General features: G+C 38.5%; 1 protein-coding gene and 1 non-coding gene across 2 annotated transcripts; both read left to right on the plus strand.

Moving 5' to 3' along the window:
* Positions 1 to 904: 904 nt before the first annotated feature.
* Positions 905 to 5,298, plus strand: LOC110877611 (E3 ubiquitin-protein ligase AIRP2). Its single transcript, XM_022125769.2, has 5 exons — positions 905 to 1,171; positions 2,138 to 2,288; positions 2,366 to 2,432; positions 2,566 to 2,800; positions 4,784 to 5,298. The coding sequence occupies exons 1-5, from the start codon at positions 1,092 to 1,094 to the stop codon at positions 4,992 to 4,994; spliced, it is 744 nt and encodes a 247-aa protein (XP_021981461.1). The 5' UTR covers positions 905 to 1,091; the 3' UTR covers positions 4,995 to 5,298.
* A 7,167-nt stretch (positions 5,299 to 12,465) lies between these two features.
* On the plus strand, positions 12,466 to 12,572 carry LOC118488610. Its single transcript, XR_004885154.1, has one exon. It is a non-coding gene; the product is annotated as a small nucleolar RNA R71 (small nucleolar RNA).
* The last annotated feature ends 11,051 nt before the right edge of the window (positions 12,573 to 23,623 follow it).

A 23,623-nucleotide genomic window follows, 5' to 3' on the forward strand; every position in this document is an offset into this window, starting at 1 on the left:
ATTTTCCGCTTATAATTTTTAACATAATACATTTTATAAAATTTTGAATATTTCATTACGATGTGCTTATTTTTATCTACATCTAGATATAAATTTTGCTCAAAACTGAAGTACTACTTTTTCGGTATCCTAAGTTGTAGCAAGTGTCAGTGTTGTACTGGTATTGTGATGAACCTAGCCAATTTCAACCGAACAACATCGGTAAAGACATCGAATATCAAAACTTGTACTGATATTTGTTTTTATGGTTTTTACCGATGTTAAAATCGTGTCGATATCTTTTAAAATCGTACTGGTATTGTGACGCACCGAACCGATTCCAACCGAACAACATCGGCACCGACATCGAATATCGAAGCTTGTACCAATAGTTGTTTTTATGGTTTTTATCAATGTAAAATGCGTGTCAATATCTTTTAGGGTATATAAACACTTTATTTATGTATTTTTTTCTCTTTCAGTGGCTATACCGAGTCTTAGGACGGTATGGTAGCGATACGGTCTTAATTTATCACATGCAAAAACAATACGAATAAATAATGATAATGATACAAATGGTGTGCAGTCGATTTTGGTTCGATTTGGTACGATAGCGGCACAATAGCCGTGTTCGATAACATTTGTATGTCAATGTTGAAAAGTTAAACATAGAATGCAAACCAACCGAATGATATCAACTGAATAACATTGGTACCGGTATCGATTTTCGTTTTTATTGATTTTGATCAATGTAAGGTTTTCACTTTCGATTACTATAGCGAATACAAATACCGTTACAAATTAAACATATACTAACTAAATTCGTGCCACAAAGCGCGGGTGAATTTACTAGTTATTAGTATTATAATTAGTACCACTATGAAAATCTTTAAATAAAGTTGCACCAGCTTCTTATCCACGTGTCACCTTTACATTGACACACTTCTTTTTCTCCCCCTTCCTTCCTTCTTCAGTTCTCTCGAAGAACAGAGAAGAAGAAGTTACCACTGATCCCACTATTTCTAGAGAGAGAAACTAAAACTATTTTTTAGGGTTTTTAGAGAGAGAAATTCGTCAGTAGATGGTGTGTGAATTTGTGTGAAAATACAGAGATGTATGTGGGATCAATAAGAAGATCTTTCAAGGATTCTCTCAAAGTTCTCGAAGCGGATATTCAACATGCAAATACTCTGTAAGAAATTTGTTTTTTTTTTTTTTCGTGTGGGTGTTATTAAAGTTTCGAGTTTTTAATAGAAATTTATGTTCTTTTCATGAATTGTTCAATTTGGTTTCTGGGATTTTGATCTTTTAGAGAAAGTTAGATTTTTTTTTTTTCAGATTGATTTATGAGCTAATTTTGACTCGTGTTTGGTCAAAATTAATCATGTGTGTGTGTTCTTTTGACTTTAGTGATTGCTTCTATATGGGATAAAGGTATCTCATTTTGATTTTTCAATCAAAAGAAAAGCCCTCAGTTTTGAATTTCAAAGGGTATTTGAAAACATTTTGATTTTTTGTTTTGTTTTGTTAAATTGTTAATTAACAGTAATTCTTAACATGTGGGTTGTTTTCTATGTTGGCCACTTTTGAGGTAAAAAAAACTAAAACAATTGGTAAATGTTGTTAAGTAGATTTTTACTTGTTGATCTAGATTGGTTCACCAAGAAAAAGTGGTTGGATTATGTTCAAATAATGAAATGAAATGAAATGCATTTTTAAAAGGGTACAGTTTGAAATTTGATCTTGAATCTTTATAGTGTAGAAAGTTACAAACTTTGACTTTGAGGTGAAATCTAGCACAACTTATATCCAAAATTAATGATGATTTGTTGGTAGATTTCTTGCTGTTGTAATTGTATGTTTTTTATGCATTTTCAAAAGGGTAAAGTTTATAATTTCATCTTGAATCTTTATAGTGTAGAAAGTTACACAGTTTGACTTTTGAGGTCAAATCTCACATGCCCTATATCTAAGATTGAAGATGATTGTTGGTGAATTTGTTGCTGTTATTGTAACTGTATGCTTGTTTTAATGCATTTTTTAAAGGGTAAAGTTTAAAATTTGATCTTCTATCTTTATAATTAGAAAGTTACACATTTTGACTTTTGAGGTCAAACCAAACACGCCTTATGTATGTTTTTCTTGTATGATGGTGCAGGGCATCTGATTTTTCACGGGAGTACAATGGTGCGTGTGTGCAGATGAGAATGTCGTATAGCCCGGCTGCACAGTTTTTCCTTTTCTTTGTTCAGTGGTCAGACTGCCACCTTGCGGGTGCTCTCGGACTCTTGAGGATCTTGATATTTCAGGTCAAATATTCAAACCCGTTTTAGTATTTCCATTCCCACGATTTAGCAGTTAATAAAGTTTTCCGCTCGCACATCAGGTTTACGATGATGGCACCACCACCATGTCCACACATGAACGGAAAGCGAGCATAAGAGAATTCTATGGTATGATTCAAAGGCCCAAACACTTTTGACTTTTTTACCCAAGTCAAACTTCAACCTTTATTCCAGTTTTTGGCGTCTTTCTTTGTTCTATGTACGTTTTGTTTATCTTGTTTTTTCATGCTGTGATGCATAGGAATCATATATCCGTCTTTAATGCAACTTCAAAGTGGTGTCACTGATTCTGAAGAAAGAAAGCAAAAGAAGGTATGCATGGAAAGGTATAAAAAACGAGAAGATGAAGATTACAATCGATATTCTGACGTTGACATTGAACGGGAAGAAGAATGTGGTATTTGTATGGAGATGAATAGCAAACTCGTCTTACCCAAATGTAACCATGCCATGTGCTCAAAATGTTACAGTGACTGGTATGATCCTCTATATCTATCAATAATTGTCTTATATATAAAGCTTGATATATGTGTGTGTGCGTGTGTGAACTAATTTTATGTCTTCACTCTAGATGCCATAGAAAGTTTGGATTGTGATTTTTTAGCCTCATATAAGGGCGAGGTCTTACTTGTTTGAATTAGTAGACTCTTTGGTTAAGATGTGGCTTCTTAAATGTGTTCTGGCTTGGACAATTTTTATTGCCGATTAGTAAAAAAAAGTTCAAAAAATGAACGATAAGGTGTTTGCGGGCCAATTATATCCAACCTGTTCAGCCCATACCAAAAAGTAGTTTAACCCAAACCTGTATTAACTAGTGTACTTTTGATGCAATGAGGTAGTGTTGGCCAGTTTTAGGTGTAAAGACTAAAGAGTTATACGCAAATTAGTTTTTTTTTTTTTTTTTTTTTTTTTTTTTTGAACAGCAACAACAAAACTTTATTCAACCAAAAACAAAAGATGCGACATATAGCAAGGTGCTATATTCATGTCAAGAGTACAATCCAGGATACATTACATCTATAGAAATACAGGTCTATAATTATCAGTTTCTAGACTACACTGTTCCAAATGAGAAACTCCGCCATTCACTCCATGTTACTCCCGTATGCCTTGATCTTAACTTAATCCAGTCAAACGATTCTTCTTTTATTTTTTCCACCATCATGCCCGGATTTGTGAGTGTATCGTCGAACACTTTTTTGTTTCTATTTTTCCATAGCGGCTAGGAGATGAATTGCATAAATAATATTTACCTTCTTTCTGGGCCATTCAGTTTTCTCTTGGATCCTTATTTTCATGTTTTCGTTGTGATCCCTAATAGGTATTTTCATCCATGACCAAAGTTGTAACCATACTTCCTTTGCTATCGGGCATTGTATCATGATGTGATTGGCCGTTTCCGGAGCTAAACCACAGATTTCGCAGTCGACCGATCCCACTTGCATTCCCCTGCTACTCAAAGCAACTGATGATGGTATTCTTTCCTCTATTGCTCTCCACGTGAACAGGTTTACCTTGGCCGTAGCAATCTTGCTCCACTCGAAACCATTAGGTTCTGCATTTACATCGATGATTCCGGCTAACTCCTTCCTAATCTCTTTCACCGAATACCCTTTCTCCATGTTATTCTTCCATCTCCAAGCATCCTCATTTCGGCCTACTGATTGTTGAAGTAGCAGTTCCTTTAATCCCTCATATTCGCTTTTTTCTTCACTGTTGTTTGGAAGTTTACACCAACTCCAGTCCCACAAAATTCCTTCTTGACTTCTCTTGTAGTTATCCTGTATCTTGTTTCTTTTGTTTTTAGCCAAGCCGAAAAGGAGAGGGAACTCCTCCTTTAACGGCTGATTGGTCGCCCATGCATCCAACCAAAACAGTGTTTTATCCCCTTTTCCAACCATGCTCCTTAGGCTGTTGTTCACCTCAATACCTTCCTTAGCAAAATCCAGATCCACCCCGATGATTGCTTTCCTTCCTTAGTAATTCCAGCTCACTCGATGATTACTCTTGTAGTTATACGCAAATTAGTTAATGTAAAATAAATTTAAAATCCATTAATATTTAATACAACAAAAAAAAAAAAAAAAATACCACTTTGGCCATTCCAAAGGTTACTGTTTAATTAGGAGACTAGAGTTTGTACCTAGAGGATTGGTGAAAACGGGTCATTTTAAGTACAAACACTAGTTTTTGTCCAAAACGTTTGAACGTTTTTATAGTTAATTAGTGTGTGAGATGATTACAAAAATCACATTCTGAAATATTGAATAATTTGGTTTAGGAGGGCTTTATGCGATTATAATAAACTTGTTATGCCTTTCAACCTGTTTGACCCGTTTTCTTTATATCTCTCTTTGATTCGACTCCTTCGGCCTATTACCTCATTTAATATCTTTATTCAAATTATCATCCCCAAAAAACATATTTTTGTTTCACATGATGAAATTACTTTATTGCAGGCGAACAAGATCCCTATCATGCCCGTTTTGTCGGGTCAGCCTAAAGAGAGTTGACTCGAGTGAGCTGTGGGTATATGTTGACCATAAAGAAGCCATTGACATGGCCACAATAACAAGAGAAAATCTGAAGAGATTGTTCATGTACATAGACAACCTGCCTCTAGTTATTCCTGACTCAAATTTTAACGCCTATGACTCGCATTTGATGTGAGCCCATTAACCCCTGCATCCGTACTAATTTACATATCTACCCCCTTCGTCAAATGAAGAAAGCCCGGGACTTGTCTGGGTTGGTTTGGGTTTTCAGAATGGTAATGGTAATGGTTTGTTGTTGATTGTTGTTTAGATGAACCCGGCCCAAAGTTTGTTGCGGGCACGGGGTTGAAGCTAAGATAGTTTACTTGCAACATAAAACGGTTGTGGTAATTGTATGTAGTGAATATGTATATGCTTGAATGCTGAAATGTCTATTCAATGGGTGTTACAACCTGAAGATCATGAAATCCATTTGTACACTTTGCCTACGGTAAATGTATATACATATTTCAGGCTTGCATAAGTCTACAAATGTCTCTATTTAAAAGAGTTGAGACCTGAGGTGACAAAATGAACAGGTCGGGTTGGTATGGGGTTAATCTAGAGAGTAAACACTTTCTTTTTGAGTTTTTTAAGTACTTCCGTTTTACCTCTTCTCAACTCCATCTATAAATTATCAACGCGTTAAGTATAATTTAAAGTATGTATTATTAATAATTACAAATTTTGTTTACTATAGATTATTAAAGGAATTTTGAGGGTATTAAACACAACTAAGCGAGACATGAAATTAAGCAGGGTTTATGCGGGCTAAAAACGAAGTTGACATGAAAAGTTGAGTCGGGTTTGGATCTATCCAATTCGATAAACGGAAAATTAACTCAGAGATTAAAACAAATAGAAGTGAAATGCAAAAAGCCCCAAATACAAAATCTTAGGGCACATCACACATGGACGTTTAGTTCAGTTCAATCGGTTTTAATGAAAATTTCAGACCGAACTGCTAATTATGGTGTTAGAAAACGATATGTCAAATCATCCGTGTATATATAAAGTATGGAAGTTGGTGCTAGGTGTCCGTCCGGGTGTGACATAATTGGTTGGCTTATGCTTCATTTCATAATGGAACCTGTATCACAAAGTGCTGTTGACTTAGGACTTTATTCAATCAAAATCAATGAATATACCCTGTAACTGGAACATCATATACAACCTGTGACCATGTAACCACCCCCCAAAAAGAAAAAATAAACACACTAAAGACATACACTAGTACTAACACCACAATAGGTACAAGGAAATAATATAAATACAAAGATGACATGAACGTAATAAAGGAAATAAGTAATGAGGGCCTTCGTATAAGGAGAAATTATCTATGCAATAATATGGAAGAGGAATAAAGGAATATTATAGAGGAGTATTCGCCAATACTCCCCCTCAAGTTGGAGCGTGTAAGTCAATAACGCCCAACATGCAAGGAGAAAATTGAGTTGAGGAGCCCCCAGACCTTTCGTGAATAAATCAGCAATTTGCATACTTGATTCGATGTGGAAGGGATGTATCTCTTTGGTTTCTAGTCTTTCGCGGATAAAGTAACAATCCATCTCCACGTGCTTTGTGCGTTCATGAAAAACGGGATTGTTGGCAATGTGACGAGCAACTTGATTGTCGCAAAAAGTGGTGTGGGACCATCCAAAGGAACGTCGAGCTCCTGTAGGAGCCATCGCAGCCATAAAATCTCACTGGTGGTAGAAGCCATTGATCGGTACTCAGCATCGACAGAGGAACGAGAAACAACGGATTGTTTCTTAGTTTTCCAGGAGATTGGAGCATCTCCTAATAAAAGTAAGTACCCGGTTCGAGAGCATCTAGAAAAGGGGCAACCAAGCCAATCCGCATCACAATACCTGACTAGCTTATAACTATTTTCCCGTGACAAAAGAATTCTTAACCTGGAGTTGCTTTGAGATAGCGGAGAACACGATGAACCGCATCGAGGTGAGGTTGTCTAGGATCTGAGACAAATTGACTGAGAACATTAACAGCATATGTGATGTCGGGGCTGGTGGCTTGTAGATAAAGTAATCGACCCACGATCCTGCGATATCTACCACCATCTATTTTCTGGTTCTGTAGTTCCTTTGTCTAGTTTCAAGTTTGGTTCCATAGGAAATGTGCCCGGTCGACATCCTTGGAAGCCACAATCTTCGAGAATGTCGAGAGTGTACTTTCTTTGGCTCAGAACGAGCCCCTTTGAAGTACGAGCTACCTCAATTCCAAGGAAATATTTGAGATCCCCAAGGTTCTTGATTCTAAATCGGCGATTTAATTCATTTTTCGTTTCTTGAATCATCTCTTGTTGTTACCAACCATAATGACGTCATCCACATATATTAAAATCGCCAAAATGTTGTTGCCTTGTTTGCGAATGAATAATGAATAATCTGCCTTGCATTGTTGAAAGCCCAAGTCGAGTAAAGAGGATGTGAATTTTTTATTCCAATTCCATGAAGCTTGCTTTAGGCCGTTGATGTGCGTGAAGTGTGTTATGTTTTAGGTATATATTTTAAGCCCTTTTTACACTTTTTAGCCAAGTTTTAAATTTATAAAACACGATATTTACTAACACTAAACACACATATGGGCAAGTGCACCCATCGTGGACGTAGTATAGTGTTGGTAAAATACCGAGGTTGTCCAAGGACACAAGAGCTTTTAGTACCGGTTTATCCTCAACGTCTAATCAATCAAAATGTTAGAAAAAGGTTTTTAAACTAAGAAAATAAAACTAACTAAAATGCTGAAAAATAAAATAAAAATAAAAACAGATAGACAAGATGAATCACTTGGATCCGACTCGTGTGTAGTGTAACCTTTGATTATTTTCGCACATTTGCACTTATTTAAGGGATTATCTTAGTTATTGTAGTAGGCCCCTCTTTTGAAGGCGACGTTACCCTCAACCTAGTAGTTTGAGTCAGCAAGGATACAATCCTAAAGGGTCGGATTATTGAAAGATAATTAATTAAGTTATTAATGCATAATGTGGTAGGCCCCTCTTTTGAAGGCGACGTTACCCTCAGCTAAGTAGTCTGAGTCAGCAGGGATACAATCCTAAGTAGTTGGGTTAAAGTTTTAATAGTAGTTTAACTTATGAGGGGATCAAAGAGTTTGGACCCCCGCCATCCAATACCTTTAGGTATTGAAGGAGGTCCTACTAAATTTGACCCAGTTCCTTTGCAGGATCTATACACTGAACAATGGCAAGACTCTTACCAAACTGTTCCCTTAACCCCCGACCAGGTAGCCAACATACCTCCATATAGACCGTGGAGATATGAATGGTGAAAATCTTTTATTTTATATAGACAGTAAAATAATGCCAAGACACCACGGACAAACGATAAGGAAGAATCACCTTCAACATAAAAAACTAGTAATTAAAGCCATTAACACAAAACGAATTAAAAAGTGCAAAAGATTAAAAATAAAAAGTATTACACTAAACACTTGTCTTCACCAAGTGATGTAAGAGACTTAGGCAAACGTGGCCTTTGATTGTCAAGAACTCTTACGATCAATTTTGGATCCCGAGACGACTCACACACTCTATGATGGACAATGGATGATGGTGGTGGATGATGGTGTTATGGTGGTGGTGGGTGAAGTGTGAGAGAGGTGGTGTGCCAAGGGATGAGTTGCAAGAGCTCCAAGCACTCCTATTTATAGGCTGAATAGAAGCTCGGGCACGGCCCCGTGCCCGCTGGGCACGGCCCCGTGTCCATCTGACTCTCCCTCTTCATTAATTGTAATTCGCAATTACAATAAATGCGCCTGTAGGAAGTTGACCACGCCCCCGTGTCCGCTAGGCACGGCCCCGTGGTGGGCAACAGAAGCTTCTATGAGTTTGTCTTTTCTGCTGACACTTGGGCACGGCCCCGTGCTTGCTGAGCACGGGGCGTGTTCATGTTTTTGTCTTCTTTGTTTTGCTTGGGAAGATGCTGTCGGGAGGTCGGGCATGCCACTTTTGTTCCTTTTCTTGTATTTATGTTAGATTTAGCTGTCTTTTTGCTTCTTTTGTTCATTTGAGCTCATTTAATCTTAAAAATACAAAAGAAAGACAATAACACACTTTTTCCAACATTAGTACTAAAAAAGGGTTAGTTTTATGTCACAATTGATGTAATTTATATGTTGCATTTTGTGCACATCAAATACCCCCACACTTGAATCTTTGCTTATCCTCAAGCAAAACTCTTTATAATGTGGCTTTTTCACTCCCAAATGGAATGGGTAGAAGAAAAGGTTTTTGGGCTTGTCATAGAGTGTCGGGATTTCCAAGATTCTTTATTTAGGTTTTATTTTTATTTATTTAAAATCCTATTCGTCATGATTTATTAAAAACGTTTCATAAGATAAATTACTTATTAGGGCATAACATACCTTTTTAAAATTCCATTTATATATAAGTTCACATACCTCACGGGGAATCACTCAACACTCGGCCGAAGGTGTATTTTTAGTGAATCACTCGAGAGCGACATGGAACTTACTCCTACCATAAGCTTGCCAAGCAATCAATCCTCCTCCTTTTTAACTATATACCTTTGTAAATATCAAGAGGACTTTTTGGGTGAGGGTTAGGCTTGGGCTAAAGGTGGGTGGTTGGGTTAGTGGTTAGTAAAAGGGCGAAAGGCGTAACAAACGTCAGTTTTTGAAAGACTTTTTATTTTTCACATTTTTATTTTATTTTGATGAACCATTCTTTTTCAAACAAAGTTATTTTTGATGAACTTGTTTGTTTATTTGGTTTCATCAAAATTGTTTTTTTTTCAAGTCATAAGAAAACCGAATGTTGTTACTAAAAGAAAAGGGTAAAATAAAAAGGTTTAGGTGGGTAAAAAGGGTGATTGTTTTGGGTTAAGAAATGAAAAGGTTTAGGCTCAAAGGGGTTAACGGGGGATTTTGGGCAGGTGGTAAAAAAAATGAAAAATAATGGTGCAGAAAGAAAAAGGGTTAGTCCTAATGCCTCCATCATTTACTTACTTAGGTGTAAGTTGGTAAGGACCTGGAATGTATTGTCGTGGCAAGTTCTAGAGTCGTACGAACCAAGCGGCTATTCACACAAGAAACGAAAAATGAGCATTTAGTGTAAAGATATGTATTTGTATGCTCGATAAAGGCTCAAAACTCACTTTTGTGGGAAAGGGTTTTTATGTGATCAAGTATATATAATCAAATTTTAACTAAGTTTGTCATGCCGTCTCATAATTTTCTTATGTTGGTTCTTTTTATCACGACACTATCGGTTGTAAACTTGTAAAAATATAACCATGTTAGAACTTGAATTTCCACCTTAAACTTAGACAAGTAAAAAAAAAAATGAAAATTTTTGAAAAAAATTTGGGGTGATTAGTGGTTCCAATAGAGTTTTGTGTAAGGCTTGTTATTAGGACTTGCAAGATTCAAGGTTTTAGCATCCCCCCCCACACTTAAATTACACATTGTCCTCAATGTGTCCCAAAAATAAGTTTTTAGGTTGATTGAATGTGTAAAACGGTGTTAAAAGCAAAATTTTATGTTACTGGCATCCTGGACACGGCCCCGTAGTGTCCGGGCACGGCCCCGTGTTCAGGTGTCAGTGACAAAAATTAAAGAAAAGAAACAGAAGCCTGGACACGGGGGCGTGTTCAGCGAACACGGCCCGTGCCCAGTTACCTGAACTGGGCAATTTTCTACAGAGTGTGCAGCACGGGGCCGTATTGGGCGGACACGGCCCGTGCTGAGCTTGCTGTAATGAAGAAATTGTTGTCGGATGGCCCTGTTTTTGTGCATGGGGCGATGTTTCTCATTTCCCTTGTTATCCTTCACCATCACGAGTGTGTTTTATTTCTGCAAATTAAAATTAAACTAAAAGATTAAACTAAACTAAGGATAGTTCCGCGGAATGCCTCCGTGGTGCGCCACGTTTATAAGGGTCCTTGGCTAGACCCAAAGTGAGGTTATATGTTTTCCGAGCGGGATGTTTTGCATCCCATGTTGCACCGTCGGAGAGCATCATCCAAACTCGAATCAATAACCTTCATGTAATTGACCGGGTCATCGTCCTCTACTCTCTTCCCAATCCCAAACTTCACTTCCTTATCCCTTTACTTCAAAGTGAGTGTTCCGTCGTTCATGTCTACCACTGCTTGTGCGGTGGCTAGAAGTGGCCTCCCTAGTATGAGGGGGACTTCGGTGTCTTCTTCCATATCTAGTATGACAAAGTCGGCCGGGTAGACGAAATTATCGACTTTGACCAATAGATTTTCAGCGACACCTTGCGGGTATTTGACGGACCTGTCGGCAAGTTGTATACTCATCTTGGTAGGGCTTGTTTTTCCTAGGCCGAGTCATTTGAACATTGATGCGGGCATGAGGTTAATGCTAGCCCCAAGGTCGGCTAGTGCATTACGAATGGGGGATTCCCCGATCGAGCAAGGAATTGTGAAGCTTCTGGGATCAATCTTCTTTTGGGGGAGTTTGTTGAGTACGAGGGAGGAGCATTCTTCGCCTAGGTTAACTAATTGCAATGATTCAATTTTCCTTTTATGAGTGAGGAAGTCCCTCATGAATTTTGAGTATTTAGGCATTTGAGTTAGGACTTCGATAAAAGGAATATTAACATGCAATTGTTTTAGTAGACTTTCGAATTTTTCGAATTGCTCATTGATCTTTTGACGAATTAACCTACCGGGGTACGGAACCGGAGGAGCCTTGGTGGGCTCTTGAAGTAGAGGAGAAGCCTTCTCTTGTTGGGACGGTGTTGTGCTTTCCTCAGTTGGTGGTGGCGGAGCTTCCGCGGGACCCACGGTACGGTTTCTTAATGTTATGAGATGAACTTGTGCTTTTGGGTTTGTTTCGGTATTACTTGGTAACGCGCCTTGTGGTCTCTCGGAGAAATTTTGAGCTAGTTAATTTATTTGTTTTTCAATGTTTTGTATACTAGCTTGTTGATTTCTAAAATTCGATTCCAATTGTTGAAATCGATCCGAGTTTTTCATTCCAGTGTCGGAGATGAGGCGAGATATAGTATCTTCAAGCCTTTCTCGTCCACCTTGTTGTTGAGGGAAATTTTGTGACTCATTTCTTGGTTGTTGAAATTTTGTTCGTTGGTTTAGACTTTGTTGGTTACTACTATTGCCGGGTTCTCTCCAATCAAGGTTAGGGTGGTTACGCCATCCTTGGTTGTAGGTACCCGTTGGAGGACCCGACGGCCTAGGTCTATTATCAATGTAGTTTACCGACTCTGATTGATTATCTGTTTCTTTCATACAACTCCAATTTTCATGTGGCCCACCACACCCTTTGCAAGCCATAACCGAGATCGTTTTTGTCATCTCTAACTTTTTAATTTTTGAAGAAAGGGCCTCGATTTGGGCTTGTAAAGAAGTGATTTCATCAACCTTATGGGGGCCGGGGCAATAGATTTATTGCCTCGGGGAGTGTGACACTGAAAATTGGTTTGAGCAATTTCCTCGATTTGATTGTATATTTCATGTGGGCGGCGATTACCTAAAAGTCCCCCGGAGCTAGAGTCAAGTGTTTGTCTCGTGTGTGGCAACAACCTATTATAGAAAGTGGATACTTGTTGCCATACCGCAAGACCGTGATGGGGACACTTTCGCAATAGCTCCTTGAACCTTTCCCAAGTTTCATATAAGGATTCCCCGTCCTCTTGTGAATATGTATTAATTTCAATCATTAATTTAGCCGTTTTAGCGGGAGGGAAATACTTATATAGAAATTTTTGGGCTAGTTCATCCCAGGTGTTTACCGAACCAACTGGGAGGGCGTTGAGCCAAGCTTTTGCTCGGTCTTTTAGTGAAAATGGAAACATTCGAAGGCGGATGGCGTCATTTGATGCTCCATTGATCCGAAAGGTATCTGTAGGGTCGAATTTCGACCTAAACGAGTCGTTCGGAAGAGCTCAACTCCGTTTCAGAGGCGGAAACAAGGAAACGGATGCGTACACAGCTAGATTCACACTTTAAACCTCTTGTAGATTGATTTTACAACGTTTCGATTACAAGGAAAAACCGACAATACCTCGGTATCAAATCTGAACCATGTTACAAATGAAATGAACAATGATCCTATTTATAGTATTCTAGGATCGCTCCAAATACAGCCCACAAAAGCGATCCATATCACAAACCATAAAAGCGATCTGACAAGTTCCTTAAAAGCGACCCGATATGTTGACCAAAAAAGCGGTCCGTAATGTTGCTGAATAAGCGATTCATCTTGACCTTCCATATATTTGTCTTCTAGTGAATTCTCATGTAATTGAATCTTCATTTGGTGGATGCTCATTGGTTCTTGTAAAGGTGAGGTCTCATTGGACCATCCAAAGGTCCAATTACAACCATCTTGTATTTTGTATTTTGTGAACATTAAATTCTTTACAATGCATATTATAAACGTCCACCATTAATTCTTGAATCATGACATCACTTGTGATGTCACCTAGGTGATGTCACTCGTGATGTCATGCCCGATCGGATCCGCAACGAGAACGAGACTCGACAGAAGACGTAGTCGACAGATGACTGCACCAACAGTATCACATGTTTCTAAGAAATTAGTAATATGTTGATGGGGATCCTCGTCCGCAAGCCCATGGAAGGTTGCGGAGTTTTGAAGCATTTGTATCAAATGTGGCCGAAGTTCGAAGTTGTTGGCTTCAACATTCGGTGCATTGATAGCGGCGCCGAGATTACCCACGGTGGGTCGTAGGTAATCCATAAGGGTACGTTGGTCCGCCATTGGAAGTGGGTCCCCCGAAACCTTCTCTTGGTTTTAGCTTTAAGTCTTTTTCTGAGAAAGCGTTCGGGTTCTTCTAAAGGTTCTTTTATGTCTCTATTAGAACTGGAGCTCATACACTACGTAGAAGGTTCAGATGTGGCGTTTGGTTCCAAGTCCTGCAATAAAAACAGAAAAGAATGTTGGTCAGAAAGTTCACCACAGCCCCGTGCTCAGTGAACACGGCCCGTGGTCGGAGATACAGCGATTGTTTTCCGGATCCCTATTACTGGAAAGTTGAACACGGCCCCGTGCTCAGCCCTCTGTAACTCGGAAAATAAAAACTGCCAGTAATACTGCTGGGCACGGCCCGTGTCCGACCAGCCACGGCCCGTGCTGAGCTCTGCAGAAGCTGAAAAATTAAGAAAATCCTAAAAAAATAAAAAGAAAAAAGAAAAAATGATTAGGCCGTTGATTCCTAACTTTCTTAAAATCCTTGTGTCCTCAGCAGCAGCGCCAAAAACTTGATGTGCGTGAAGTGTGTTATGTTTTAGGTATATATTTTAAGCCCTTTTTACACTTTTTAGCCAAGTTTTAAATTTATAAAACACGATATTTACTAACACTAAACACACATATGGGCAAGTGCACCCATCGTGGAAGTAGTATAGTGTTGGTAAGATACCGAGGTCGTCGAAGGGCACAGGAGCTTTTAGTACCGGTTTATCCTCAACGTCTAATCAATCAAAATGTTAGAAAAAGGCTTTTAAACTAAGAAAATAAAACTAACTAAAATGCTGAAAAATAAAATAAAAATAAAAACAGATAGACAAGATGAATCACTTGGATCTGACTCGACTCGTGTGTAGTGTAACCTTTGATTATTTTCGCACTTTTGCACTTATTTAAGGGATTGTCTTAGTTATTGTAGTAGGCCCCTCTTTTGAAGGCGACGTTACCCTCAACCCAGTAGTTTGAGTCAGCAAGGATACAATCCTAAAGGGTCGGATTATTGAAAGAAAATTAATTAAGTTATTAATGCATAATGTGGTAGGCCCCTCTTTTGAAGGCGACGTTACCCTCAGCTAAGTAGTCTGAGTCAACAGGGATATAGTCTTAAGTAGCTGGGTTAAAGTTTTAATAGTAGTTTAACTTATGAGGGGATCAAAGAGTTTGGACCCCCGCCATCTAATACCTTTGGGTATTGAAGGAGGTCCTACTAAATTTGACCCAGGTTCTTTGCAGGATCTATACACTGAACAATGGCAAGACTCTTATCAAACCGTTCCCTTAACCCCCGACCAGGTAGCCAACATACCTCCATATAGACCATGGAGATATGAATGGTGAAAATCTTTTATTTTATATAGACAGTAAAATAATGCCAAGACACCACGGACAAACGATAAGGAAGAATCACCTTCAACATAAGAAACTAGTATTTAAAGTCATTAATACAAAACCAATTAAAAAGTGCAAAAGATTAAAAATAAAAAGTATTACACTAAACACTTGTCTTCACCAAGTGATGTAAGAGACTTAGGCAAACATGGCCTTTGATTGTCAAGAACTCTTACGCTCAATCTTGGATCCCGAGACGACTCACACACTCTATGATGGACGATGGATGATGGTAGTGGATGATGGTGTTATGGTGGTGGTGGGTGGTGGGTGAAGTGTGAGAGAGGTGGTGTGCCAAGGGATGAGTTGCAAGAGCTCCAAGCACTCCTATTTATAGGCTGAACAGAAGCTTGGGCACGGCCCCATGTCCATCTGACTCTCTCTCTTCATTAATTGTAATTCGCAATTACAATAAATGCGCCTGCAGGAAGTTGACTACGCCCCCGTGTCCGCTGGGCACGGCCCCGTGGTGGGCAACAGAAGCTTCTATGAGTTTGTCTTTTTTGCTGACACTTGGGCACGGCCCCGTGCTCGCTGAGCACGGGGCGTGTTCAGGCTTCTGTCTTCTTTGTTTTGCTTAGGAAGATGCTGTCGGGAGGTCAGGCATGCTACTTTTGTTCCTTTTCTTGTATTTATGTTAGATTTAGCTGTCTTTTTGCTTCTTTTGTTCATTTGAGCTCATTTAATCCTGAAAATACAAAAGGAAGACAAAAACACACTTTTTCCAACATTAGTACTAAAAAGGGTTAGTTTTATGCCACAATTGATGTAATTTATATGTTGCATTTTGTGCACATCACCGTAAAGAGATTTCCTCAACCTGCAAACTCTAGTTTACCCTTCCTTAGAAAATCCCTGTGGAATCTTCATGTAAACTTCCTCGTGTGATCAGAGTGTCGCGCCCCGGTCAAAGATAATATTTATAAACCCAAATTACCCTTAACAATGTGTTAGTGGTAGTAAGGGGTCGATCCACGAAGAGTTTATGGTTTACCTATGGATTAGCTCGATTATGAATTTGTCACATTCTTATGAAGCTTGCTATGTTTAATTTGTTTGTTTGTTTGAAGGAAATGCTGGAAATAACCAACAATGGTGGTAACATTTATTAACTACTAAGATTTGATTAATTATGATTAACAAAAACACAATTCACGAATTAAACAATACTTTAGAAAAAGGGGTTCACACCCGGTTTCGGTAATTGCAAACCTAGGGTTTCTACAAGTTTTAAACTCAACTCAATCGCATAACGATTAACGGATTTAGTGTACCGTGACTTAGGTGCCGATAACTATCAACGTCCTGAAGAACGGACAAGAATGCACTTTGTAATCACAACAAGTAAATCCTAACCACGATAACGTATAATTATACATAACCATTTCGCAAAGTCATAACTTTATAATCGTTCGACAATTTACCACTATGAAACAAATGCAAACAATTGTCTATGGTTTACAAAATCAACACAAATTGTCACAAAGTTGAATCACATAACAATTCAAAACCCTAGATAAAACAACTACCTACACCGGGGTGAAACCGAGGTAACTAGTCGCTCATGGTGAACGGAACTTGATCAACGGATGAGAGAAACTTGAACTTGAACATCTTGAAGCCTTGAGGATAGTGATGATGCTAATTAGGGTTTGTAGTGAATGGTGAAGGTGAATGGATGGATGGATTGATGGAAAGGATGATGGTAGGCTAGGGTTAGGATGAAGATGATGATGAAATCGAATGATTGATGGATGAATTCGTATGATTGTGGATGGAAAAGTTGAAGGTTTAGGCTCCAAGAAAAATTCAAAAACTCCCGTCTAATGGGTCAAAAATTGTGTTTTAATTCCTTCCCAACCAACAAGAAACCAAAATTTCGCGATTTGAAACCGTAAGAGGCGTCGCCGACAGCCCCCTGGGTGTCGGCAACATTATGCCAAAAGCTGAAAAGCTCCCGAAGGCTTATTTCACTGTATTCAAACAAATTGGGTGACAGAAGACACCAGATGGCGTCGGCGACGGCCCAGGAGGGCGTCGGGGACGGTGCCTCTTTTTCCTGATCTCGTTTTTCACGTCTCTTGGTCCTGGTTGATCCGTTTGATGTTCCGGTGGTCCGTTTTTCGTCCCGATGGTCTGTAAAGCTCCCAATTAGCTCCTTAAACTTCATTAGACCTACAAAACACAACTCTAATCAAAAGTAGGCTAAACAAAATTAAAAACCATGTAAAAACATCAATTTAAACAAATACGAACACCGGTTGTTGACCACGTATCACATCCCCACACTTGTCTTTTGCTTGCCCTCAAGCAAATCTGTTTTTCACTTTCACGTGGGTGGAATGAGAAACACACATCCCATTCCCGAGACTAAGGTTAAGGTCTAATGTCATACATGGGTCATGATTTTTTGTAATTTTCAACATATTTAGCAATAAATGATTAATCATATAAGAATGGTCATCCAAGATTAACCCGCCCTTGAAACTCACAAATCATACATATCCCTCACAATGTTCACTCCACCCGGTTTACAAATTGGCTAATTTTAATGATGTATTAGCACCTTTTGAAAGTAATCACTCAAAACCGAATAGAACACGTACCCGCATAGGTTTGCAACTCAATCCTTCTCTACCACTAAACACAAATACTAAGCACAAGGCAAAAGGTCTTTAAAGGGCTAGGCTAAGGGTGTGGAATAGGATATTTGAAAATGGCTAAGGTGATGAAAATTCAATTTTTATTACAAAACAATTATTCTAAGCATAACTAACTATAAACATCAAACTACAAGGCAACAACTTTAGCCTTTTATCCAACAACTACTAACTCATATTTTTGTACTTTTCTCAATAATTTTCTATTCTTTTTTGTTGGTGCACTTACGTCTGTCGACTACGTCTTACATCGAGTCTAGAGTTGTATAAGATAGACATGGCACAGAATCCTAGTAAACAGTGTTTATGTAGGTTTCGCTTGTAGGGTAGTATCTAGGTTCCGCTTGTATGTTAGTCTTATGGTTTCACTTGAACGGTAGTATTGTAGTTTCGCTTATACAGACATGAATGTATAAGCGAAACCTGATCATCTATATATAGGGGTACATTCAAGCGAAACAGAACACATAGTTTACGGTGTTTTCTTCCGGTGAGCCACGAAGTGCTGCCGAAGTGCTGTCAGAACGTGTAATCAAGTTATTGATCAATACAACAACAATATTAAAGTGAATGTGACTGAAATAGCACCAAATCATTAGTTTCCGCCTTTTGATTTGGATAGGGATTCTTCTGATCGACTCAAACAGGGCCGAAACACGATCCTTCAATTGGTATCAGAGCACAGGAGGAGGAGTTCTTGCCATTTCAGCTGCATTTCATCTATTCTTCTACACTTTCTTCATTTTTTCAAAATTTTTCACGGTAAAACCAGCTCAAAATCACCCAATACACTCGGAATCATGTATTAGTAAACCCTTGAAGTTTTCTGATCTAAAATCGACCTAGAACTTAGATTTTTTCAGAGTTTCGCTTTTTCGATCATGACATCAGCAGGAAGTTTCGCTTCAAATCTCAGTTAGTTTCGCTTCAGTGACTGTTAGTTCCGCTTCAAAGTACATAGTTCCGCTTCTAAGTTGCTAGTTCCGCTTCAGAGTTTCGCTTGAAAAGACAACTTAGTGGTTTCGCTTCTAAGATACTCAAGTGTTTCGCTTGAACAGACATCGAGTGTTTCGCTTGAACTGACAACTTAGATTTCGCTTGAAGTTACAATTAAGGTTCCGCTTATTGTAACAGTTTCGCTTCAAGGGTCAATTTGCTTAAACTTGGAAATTTTGTGAACTTTGGATAATCGAACAATGGACACTGAATTTTATAACGCTTTTGCTAGCCCGATCTCAATGACTCAAAGTGCTTTGATTGAAAATGAAACTGGAACGTCTCAGAAACCGCCCAAACTCATGGATATCGATGATTATAACGTGTGGTCTGAACGTTTTGGAAACTGGGTCGAGGCTTATCACCTAGATGCATGGGAACACACTGAAGAGCCATATGAAAGACCCACAAGAAACAATAAAGAGTTACCAATTCGGGAAATGAGTACTGAGGACAAAAAGAAATATCGAGATGAGAAACTCATGGTGAGTCTGCTTCAGCAAGCGATAAAAGAAGATATTTTGATCTTGCTTCAACATGATGGAACTGCTTACTCAATCTGGACAGAATTGGAAGCAAAGTTTGTTGGAAGCGATGATATGCTCAAAAACAAAATGTCTCTCATGAAGAAAGAGTTTGATTTGTTTCGTGGTTTAAAGTCTGAAAACACCAAGCAAATTATTGATAGATATTGTAACTTGGTGAGAAACATGTCAAAACTTGGAATTAAAAAGGATACTGATGAATTGGTTGAAAAACTTGCAGATGCGCTACCACATGAAACATGGGGAACGTTTCTGATGATGCTGAGATCCAACAGAAAAGATTACAAGAATATGGCACTGGGTGATTTCATCAAACACCTGGAAGCTCAAGAGATGGAGCAGAGAAAGATTGCCAGGATGAAGAATTACGATGGAGAACAGGATATCAGCCTGTACTACAAGGGTGGTGTTCCTGGATCAACAAATCATTCTCCGAAAATTGAAACATGTTCGTTGTACGTTCAGGGCCTGATGTAGAAATCGAGTCAAGATTAACAGACACGCCACAAGTATAGGCCCACAAGAGAGTGAGATACCGTTTCCCTTATGCACTGTCAGGGGTATGTCTACACCTCGTGCATAAGGCGTGGCCATTTTATAATACAATGATGTCAGGGATATCCGGAACATGGTCATTAACCCCTAAAGGCTTTTATTTCAAACAATACAGATTAAAGCGGGTTACCTCAATAATTTAATCACAATCCGACTAAACATTCAATACCTGACCAAGCGGTATTATTATAATACCGTATCCCAAGCCCGTATAGGGAAAATAAGTTAAAAGTATTTACCTGAGCTAGCAAAAGCAATTTATACCCAGCCGTATATTCTAATCAGCTAGCGTAAGTACTTCTACTGGGGCTCTCAATCTGGAACGAAGGTTTTATTAACCTATTAGATTCCTAACGGGTCTTTATTTAAGTCGTAACTTAGACCGGTTAGTTTTAAGGAAAGGTTTACGGTTCAAAACGCCTGATTAAGCGATGACCGGATTGGAATGTGATTTAGACCTGAAAAGTTTGGAGACTTGTATATTATGGGTAAACTAAGCACATTCTGAATTTTGAGATAAAAATGATAAGGTTTGACCCGTTTCGGCTAATTTATGCAAACCAGTTACATAAACCGAACCGAACGCGCAGGAGGCGTATCGGGTAACCGTAAGAGTACTATGCAGGTTTCCTAAGTCAATATGCTCTAAAGAGGTTGTGGTATCAGTAGGATACCTTCCATAATGCCCGTATCGAGTTTAAATCCAATATACGGCCCGTAGGGGTATTTCGGTCATTTTAAAGATTATAAAAGAGGTTTCTGAGTTCGACAGGAAATCTGAGTTTTCCGAACAGTTTATAAAGTCCAAAATACTCTATTTATTATTTAAAATCAGTAGCAACTGGAATCGGGTCAAAATACCATGTAGAACTCAAGTTATGTTCGAAAAGGGTATATTCGGTAATTACCGAATCGATGCCATAACCGCAGGTTATGAGCAGGTTAAAAATAATTAAAAATCTTTAAAAATCTCAAAATATTGTTTTACATCAGTGTGTAAAAGGTTCGGTGTCGAAATTCGGGTTTAGAAAGGCTTTATGCTAATTGCGCCGTTTAATTACTAAAGTTTCCGTAATTGCGCTATTTAGCATAACTCCTATTCTAGACCTCGGATTGACGTGAAATTTTAGGGACATGCTTAGAAATCAGTAACTAAGGTTATTGTCCTTTCACATGTCCAAAATTCTCATTTTAAAGTGAAAAGGGCGTTATGGTTAACTTTTAAGCTTTTAACGGAAATGTGCAAAAGGCTCGGACAAACAACGAACCGGTCACAGAGGGTTATACCATCATGTAACCTGGTCCTAAGAGAGTCCTAAGGCATATCTAAATCATACCATAACGGGTCAGAACTGAAGTCAAAGCAAAAGTCAAAGTTTTGCGACTTTCGGTTCCGAACCGGGTCAAAACAATAAATGGTCGGATCAAACAAGCTTAGACTAGTTAATATACTTATTATCATGTTGTATGAGTGTTAAAACAGGTTACATGCCATCTACATTACTGATTATGAATAAAATCGCAAATTAGCATTCTGTTGACTTTTTCTACGCAAGTTTGACTCGACATTCGGACTAGTTAGAGTGGGAATGAGAGGGTGCCCTTTTAGGGGTTTAAAGCCCACATGATTACCAACTTATAACCACCTTCGATTCGATCAATCACTGGACCAATAGTGATTAATCATTAAGTCAACCGTTACTTACGACGGTTTGACTTCTAAGCTAAAACTAAGCAAAAACTCAACTAAGAGAGGTTGAGAATACTAACCAAGGTCTAATGCACTATTAGAGATGGCTTGGGTCTGCTCTTATGCTCCAGGAAGCTCCAAGAAAGCAGATGGAATGAATGATCACAAAGTGTGCAAGAATGGGCTTTATATAGTGTTCATAAATTCATGGATTGTTGACAACAAGGTCTACCATTGATGTTTGATCACTAACAAGTGTCCCTAAATGTCTAGGGGATGTTTAGGCAGCTCTTGGAAGTGTTTAAAGGCAACATAAGTCGTTTACATGGGTTGAACAGGCACAAAAATGATTTTCTGCATCTGGGCGTGTCAGGCGGCCCGCGTAAGGCCTTCACAATGTTTATGCGGGCCGCGTGAGCCTTCAGATCTGATTCCAAATCTTTTATTAATTGCAGGTTGGCTCTTGGTTCTTCAAAAGGTCAACTTAACTTATCTCTTGCACTTTGACCCCTTCCAAATTACCTACAAGGGCCCCTAGACTTTTACCTATCATGTTAAGTCCTTGTTTACCTTGTTATTACCCGAAAAAGTCTTAACTTTTGACGTTGACGCCTTTAACCCCTAGAATACGAATATTGTCATAACTTCCTCATTCTTTATCGAAACTTTGTGAAATTTTAATCACTTATTCTAGTGAGCATAATTTACCTTTACAAAGCTTCGGGTTTTCTAAAAGGTCACTCAGAGGTACAACTTAAACATGTTGACACATTTAACCCCTGTAGTTTGTAATTTCTCACTTTCTTTCACAATGAGCTTCGTATGATCCATGAATCATTCGTTTAAGGGTATAAACATCATGTAGGGATATTGTAGGGCATATTTATCCATTGTTGACATTTTGAACCCTTGAATTCACATACTTTCTATGTTTGTCAACTTTAGTCCCTCTATAGTATTCATTGACTCGTGCAAGCTTATGACACGTGTCAATACATTATAGGACGCAAATTTTCAAGGTGTTACATCCTCACCCCCTTAAAAGAAATCTCGACCTCGAGATTTGTTAAAGTAAAGGAAGTATTTTCTGTCTTATTTTGGGCTTAATCTTCCCCGGTACCTTTGAGCCTCTAAGGTACTCCAATTGACCTTTATAATAGATACCTGTATCTTTTTGGGGCTTCTAATCCTGTCGATCCTTAATCGACACAGGATGCTTATCACATCATAAATCTGTATATCATTGTGTGATAGTGTTTCCTGACTTATTGGTGAAATACATCCTTCAGTCTCTAGTGTGCCGTATACTGCGAGCTCCGTCAAGCTTCTTAAATAGGTTTTAGCTTATAAGCTACTTGATCTTGATACATTCGATTTCCTTCGAATGATTCTTTATATATTCAGGGCTTAACTAGCCTGGAAATTTGACAATTTTGCACACCCTTCCTGGGTGATATATCTTGTTGAACCTTATTCCTTATCAAGAATCTAGGAGGTTCGCTATTTTCCGTAATCCTTGATTTTCTGCCGAATATTGGCTTCTTACAGATGATTAGGGATTTGTATGATCTTATTTGTTGTTTCCAATGCAACTTTCGGATCCTGAATATTGGGCTTACCCATCTATTGTCCCAACAATAGATGTTTAACATTCTACCTATACAAGGTCTCCAAAGAAGCAGCCTTGATGCTTATATATCAATCATTATAGAAAGCTTATCTTAAGGTAAGATGGTTATTCCAACCACTGCTTAATTAATTTCAGGGAATAGCTAATCCTTGTCATTAGTCGAACAAATCGACGATCCTGGGCAGTTGATGGACTTTCCTGATCGATGCCTATTTAGGGTTGCGGTAATTAATGCATAAGCAGAATGAACTGTCTTACTTAATTAATTATACCGAACTCTCGGAATATTGAGTTAGGCTATATGAACCCTCTATTTCAAAACTTACTTAATCAGGGTTTTCGACCCTTTCCAATAATGGTATTAGCTGTTTTGGAAATTTCATAATAATAATGCAGTCCTAAATGGGATATAAATCTTAACTCTACTCGCCTCTCGGGAGGTAAACAGGGTAGTCTTTAGGAGAAGATAATCAAGATACAAGGAGATTACAGAGATTTTCCGAATCTCAGGCTCCAGTTCATCCATCCTTTCTTGGGTCA

This window comes from Helianthus annuus, chromosome 16 (genome assembly GCF_002127325.2).
Source record: "Helianthus annuus cultivar XRQ/B chromosome 16, HanXRQr2.0-SUNRISE, whole genome shotgun sequence".
NCBI lineage: Eukaryota > Viridiplantae > Streptophyta > Magnoliopsida > Asterales > Asteraceae > Helianthus > Helianthus annuus.